This window comes from Lygodium microphyllum, chromosome 3 (assembly GCF_053477565.2).
Source record: "Lygodium microphyllum isolate KBCC chromosome 3, Lygodium_microphyllum_v1.1.10, whole genome shotgun sequence".
Lineage (NCBI taxonomy): Eukaryota > Viridiplantae > Streptophyta > Polypodiopsida > Schizaeales > Lygodiaceae > Lygodium > Lygodium microphyllum.
This window is the reverse complement of record NC_141137.1, coordinates 15361503-15368030: the sequence shown is the minus strand read 5'-3', so window position 1 is coordinate 15368030 and position 6528 is coordinate 15361503. Positions and strand designations below refer to the sequence as shown.

At 39.4% G+C, this 6528-nt stretch overlaps 1 protein-coding gene across 4 annotated transcripts; it reads right to left on the bottom strand.

Moving 5' to 3' along the window:
• Positions 1 to 2009: 2009 nt before the first annotated feature.
• Positions 2010 to 6306, bottom strand: LOC148038081 (cytokinin riboside 5'-monophosphate phosphoribohydrolase LOG1-like). Of its 4 annotated transcripts, none has more exons than XR_015688975.1 (8): positions 5555 to 5712; positions 5104 to 5201; positions 4825 to 4855; positions 4038 to 4164; positions 3787 to 3857; positions 3473 to 3616; positions 3059 to 3204; positions 2014 to 2839 (listed from the first exon to the last, which is right to left on the bottom strand). XR_015688975.1 is itself a non-coding variant. In XM_087668662.1 (7 exons), the coding sequence occupies exons 1-7, from the start codon at positions 5844 to 5846 to the stop codon at positions 3124 to 3126; spliced, it is 855 nt and encodes a 284-aa protein (XP_087524788.1). In that variant the 5' UTR covers positions 5847 to 6306; the 3' UTR covers positions 2010 to 3123. The 4 variants fall into 4 exon arrangements, 1 of the variants encoding a protein (XP_087524788.1); XR_015688972.1 differs by having other exon boundaries at positions 2016 to 2839; positions 5544 to 6306; XR_015688974.1 differs by having other exon boundaries at positions 2016 to 2836; positions 5544 to 6306.
• Positions 6307 to 6528: the final 222 nt, after the last annotated feature.

Genomic DNA, 6528 nt, shown 5'->3' with positions numbered 1-6528 from the left:
TTTATTGTCCACTTAAATGCTTCAAATCTTAAGATACATGGTGAATTATTTTTCCATATGTTGATCATGTTTGTAACTTGCAAGAAGGATGAGCATTAGTGAACATAATTACATAAACACCTTAGTTCTTGAAAACACATAAACATTAGTTAGGATATTTTAACTTTGGAGAAAATTAAGTTGATCTATAGGATAGTGCTTGGTGCATTCATCTATAACAATTATTTGTGTAGGTTCTCCAAATGGCAAACACAAAATTTAGAAAGCATATAATATTTTCTTGACAATAGATAACAATAAGTGCTCTTATCATATTGAGATGCATAAAGCATCTACTCTTATCATATTCAAACTTGGCTAGTTATGTACAATGGTCTCTTTTACTACAAATATTGCGTAAGAGTTTGTGTTACAGTTGAGAGCATAATGTGAGCCATAAAGTTTCACATAAGCATGAAGCTCTTTGCAGCATTTTGAAAATGTAAATAAGATGAAGCTAATAGGGAAAAGAGAAAGTAGGTTGCTAGATATACATGGTGTGACTCTTGAAGACCAAACACTCTTTCCTACTACATATTCCTAAAGGAAAAAAATCTTACATTTTTTAATTTCATATGACGTCTCAACATACTCATGCGCACTAAAGGAAATTAAAATATTGTATCCTCAACTTTGTTAAGTTTACATTCAAAGACTAGCCATTTTAACAAACACAATAATCATACTAAAAGCCAAAGCCTTTTTTAAAATGTAGTGCAACATAACATTTACTATTTTACTAGCATGTGGCTACCTTATAGACATACAACAAGCTACATTGCACTAAAAATAGTTGTCGTCTCAAAGTTTTTACACTAATATAAAGCTTTACTATCGGTCTTGAAACTAAAATCCTCCACTTCAACCTAAATCATGGTATATCTTAGATCATGATACATTGTCTTTGGGTAATATGCAAAAGTTGAGAGTTATAATAGTTATTAAACAACTTTTTATGCTCAACTTAAATTCATATTGCTTGAATGCCTCACATAAACTTAATCTCCCAAACTAAGATCATGATTTAAGATCATTCATAAATTTTATTCTCGTATCAAAACTGTATTGTTTGATTCTTCTCTATGCTAAAAAACCATTGAAAATTTGTGTAATCCCATTTTGCTCATCTAGCCTTTATAATGAAAGCACACAATATATTTCTCACTTTTGCCTTTAATAGTTTTTGTAAGATATGTTTGTTCTTGATATTTTACTTATTACAACACTTATAGAAAGGTTTTGTAAATTACTTATTAAAACAAAATTATTATGCTGTAGATTGTGAAAAAAACATTAGCTTGTGTTTAATTTATTCAATGCAAACTTACGAACAACCGAAAGGTACATGGAGGACATTGTGATTGTTCCCTTGTCATAAACAATGTGGAAAGAAGATGTTGAGTTGGATTCTCTCATAATCAAGTGCTTGAGTTTTGGGATCTACAAATAGCACATCACTCTCAATATTTAAACTAGGCATGAATGGATATAACATGCCAATAACTTATTTAGACAAATCTGTATATGAGCTTTGAAGATCTCAGTGATGATTATATCACTTGGCTTTGTAGTGTGAAAGAAATACGGCCGCCCTTGGCACATACTCTAACTATAAACAATGTTAAAAGTGGAGCATATGTCTACCTTTAGCCCACATTCTAGACTATAGCGAATCTAGTTTTATGATAAAAATATGTGAGTGGTGATGGTTGGAGAAAGAGAAGAGGCAGTGATAAAAGGGAAAGGGGGAGAAAGGTATTGAACATACATATAAGTATACATACATAGATACATGCATATATGTATGCTAACACATGATATCCCTGTTGAACCCTCATTAGACACACACGCGCACGCATATGCGCAAGCATGCACGCACGCACGCATGCACAAGCGCATACACATGCACGTGCATAGCTTTAAGTTACCACTTTGGCACTCATGGGCCACAGCTAAGGTTGGAGTCAAGAGAAAGTCAACATGGAAGCAAACTATGGAGTTTGGAGATGGAGACAGCAAGATTCAAGGGAGAACGATGCATTTGCATGGAAATCTAGATAGGATAGATTTGATTTGCGAAAAGTATCATCTGGTATTATGATAAATCCATAATATTACTTTGATAAACTACATACGTCATATATGTATAATGGCACACATACATACACATGCCACATAGATATGTAAACACATCTGATCATATTGCAATTTACATGAGGGATATATATATATACCCTTGCTATCTTGGGGCTTAAAGCTTGCCAAGTTTCATTTTGCAACCTCTTAGAAAAGCCAAGGGTTCACTAATGCAATTTACATTAAAAGCGGAGGTATCATTTGACACCCATAGTGGCATGTGAAGCCCAAAATGGACTTTACATTTGAGCATTGGAGCCTCAACCTTCAACATCCTTTCTTTCGTTGTCATGGGAAAGCTATGGTGGAATGTGTTTTGTCTCTTAGGCATCGTATAGCCCGTCTGACCTAACATACTCTCATTAATTCCATACATCATCATCATATGGATAAACTGAGAAATTATACTTTGTGAAATTCAAAATAGAGGTGCCCTTCCGTGATTGTCTATCTTCTCATTAAAGGTTGGAAATTTGGAAGAGAGCTAATCAGAAACCAAAATTTACATATGCGAGACAATCAAAAGACCGTATCTCAAGGATCTAAAGGAGATTGGAAGACATCTACTTCTACTTCTTATATTGTAGGAATATGAGATCTTTATACGAAGAAGATGCTAGTAATTATTTTGTTCGTCGTGGTTGCAACTTTTTTCATAGTGCTGCTGCACAAACATTCAACCGATTAGAAACGCTGACGCTAGGAATTGCAGGTTCCGTTCAGCTGATTGGCATAATTAAAGCCCAAGATATCACGCCCCATGACCTACTGGTAGATCGACTGACTAGTCAGTCAGTCCAGAATTATCGTATATACACTCAACTCCTTTCACCCTTTTGCAATTTGCGATCAAATGTTACAGCCAAAAACGAGTAGCACTTACTACTTATAAGCCTATTGCATCGCCGTTTCGTCATCAAGCTTTAAATTTGTGAATTTGCCCATGTTTTAGTGCGGATTAAGGAGGCCTAATTGCTCAATTTCCCAGTTTCGACGCGGCGCAACTCGATCATGAACTGGCACATACTCCTGATAAATATGTAAAGAGCTTAGGATGGACAGAATTAGATTAAACAGAACCAGATTCAACCGGTAAAATTAACTGCCACAATTATATGAAGTCGAACATTGACAATCTTCAAGGCAGCTTAATAATACTGCTGAACTAATCAAAGTAGTCGTAGGATAACTCCAAATAAGCAAACAGGTCTTTTCCTCATAACTTACAAAGGACACATATAAATCGTGCATATAATGTGTTCAGTATAAGTTGGACGTAATTAATAATTATAAATACCTGCATCCTTGCAATGAGGTCATTGGGGCTGGGAGCAGAAACCACGATTTGTCTTGCCCCTGGCTTTATGAAGCCTTCCTCCACAAACTTATCGAACAAATGCAGCAACCAGTTATAGTATCCGTCCACATTCAACAAGCCCACCTGTGAAACATTCTAATTACATGACGTATACAAACATTTACCACTGCCAATTATTCCCAAAATACGGTGAGATATCATGTTTGTTAATAGGAGAACTCCTATGGCAGAAAGCGGAATACACAGATCTTATGCGACTCATCATAAGTTCAATGATCTGCGAAACTACTCACTGGCTTTTCGTGGATTCCCAGCTGGGACCATGTTATCATTTCCAACAGCTCTTCCAGAGTACCATAACCACCTGCACGCATACAATTAGTACCATTTCATAAGGTTATAAATGCAATTATACGATCGACGCCAATATAGCAATGATGTGGATAGATTACAAGTAAACAATGCTGAATTACAACATGATTTATTGACAGAAGATGCGTTCTAACAGGTTATAATTATATGTAACACGAAGGTAATTAATTGCCTGGCAGAGCGATGAAAGCGTCTGCGAGACGAGCCATTTCTGCCTTGCGCTCGTGCATGTCCGCCACCACCCTCACCTCCCCTATAATCGCCTGGTGTGTCGTCGATCCAGCGGCTGAATCGACGTCCTGTCACTCACAGGGTGCAGCAGCATTAAAGATGATTGCAGGTGGGTGCCGGCAGAATTGCAGCATGTGCACACTTGGATTTCGCACGTCGAATTAATTAATACCGTCTACATATAAATTGACCATATTAATCGTTCGCACAACCTATATTATTTCTTGCTGGAAGGGGTGATGGCACTCAACCCTGCTCGATATCATACAAGTCGAAACACATGTATAAGATATACGTATAAGCTGATATAGCCGGATCAGTTGGTTCTTCTTATAATGCTTGTGTTCGATGAACAGCTTGTGCGAAATTAGCAGTCGTCACAGTTTCATCAAGGCAGGCCTGCGTTGTATCGTGTACTAGCACGAAAGAGAGAAGATCACCATTTAATCCCCAACTCCAGATCACTGGAGGGCGGAGAGTGATTGAGCAGCACACTATCGGTGAAGAATCTCCAAACTAGAGATGGTCAATATGGCTACTTTTGCAGGTAAAATATATAGGGTAAGATTTAAAATGTCATGATCTGAACACACACACACACTCTCTCTCTCTCTCTCTCTCTCTCTCTCTCTCTCTCTCTGCTCAATACTCATTCCAATCACAAGAAGTGCGCCATTATTGACGCGAAGGGAAACAGTCTAGCAGTGGTGAGTAAGCTCGATACATACCTGTTGTGCAGCGAGAGCCTCGGGAATGACGCTGCCAATCATGAAAACACGGAGTCACAGTACCATAGCTTAGAATGAAAACATGCCAGAACTGACCTAGAATTAGACCACAGCTAGTAATAATCAATGCCTTGAAGATATAAGCATGCTAAACCTCACTAGTAACTACTCGAAGATAGTTGTGTGATATTGATATTAGTTATATAGAGCACGCTGATCAACTGCTGATCTCTGATTAGAAGCGGATTAACAGGCAAAGAGAGGATAGTCAGATTCTACCCTATGACGTGGCAGCCACCCTGGTGAACAGTTTTGGAGATGAGACCCATAAGCCCGACATTCCCGCCTCCATAAACTAGCTCTATTCCTCTCTTCACCTGCAACCAGCATGGATACAGAATAGTCCATATAATATGCTATGTGGGAACACGTTAAAACGTGTAGTCGCAAAATATCACATCGACTTTAATTAGCTAGCCTTATGTTGATCCTGCGTACCAATATTAATGCATTCACATAAATATATAGTCTAGATCCCTTCTAGTTCATGACCATTGTAGTCCCATAACAGCTGGTACAGCATGACCGACAAGTATACACAGAGAAATGTCATCAATTTGTCCGTAGCTAGTCACGGATAATACGAGCGTCCGCCTGTGCTAATAATTTATGAGCGTATTAATCGAAATTATACACGAGGTTTGACGTATTATAAGTACCAGTTCTTTACCCAACTCCAGAGCAGCATCGCTGAAAACGGTCTTGTTGCCGCTCTTGCTACCACAGAACACACAAACTCGTCTGAAGCTTCTCCTATGATCAACAGCTGCGGCCATATTATCGAATATATCACTATTCACATTACTTGCAGCCTGCAAATTAGCGGTCGTGCCTAGCTCGGCAGCTAGAGCGGTTTGATTACTTATCGACATCAGATCATTAGGGATGTTGGCTGCATGATGATCATCTGCATGATCCATATCTTCCTCCGGTGTTCTCCTAATACTACTCCTTACTGCCATGGCATTCGGAATCAATATACTATCGCGATTAGGCGCAGTACTATTATGCTGACAGATCTTCAGATTGGCGTGGAAGCCTCATGCAAGAAGTATATACGTCTCTGTAACAAGCTTCGACTATACAGGACCACATTCACCACCGGTGGAAAAATCTGTCCTTTTCTGGGAATGGATCTCTGTGTCTCAGTCGCAGTTAAGTACTGATCTATCCTCTGATCAGATGATACGGACGTCTCCCTCCGTCGCTTCCGCCCCCGCGCATCCCCCCGCCCCGCCTTCACACACACACACACACTCTCTCTCTCTCTCTCTCTCTCTCTCTCTCTCTGTGTCTTCTGCGTGGCTCTGTGACCCGACTAACTTTAGGGTACACGCAAGTTAAAAATGCTTCCAGGAGAGGAGAAAATCTACAAACAATCTGAGCCAGGCGATTATAAATGCTGGGTAGAACGTCTCCTTGCAAGAGTCGTACCGAACGGACTCTCTTCTGTGCGCTTTGCGGAACGCCGAGGCCAGCCGCTTGGCCGCTACATACAATAAAGTGGGAGTTAGAGGCAGGTAGACGTGTAGGTCTACGCAAGCTCCCCACAACACGAATACGCGACGTCTCGCGCCCATGTAGTTTGTACTCACGCCGACGTAGCTGGCTGCTGTACACACTCTCTGTACTTAAGTACTTGAA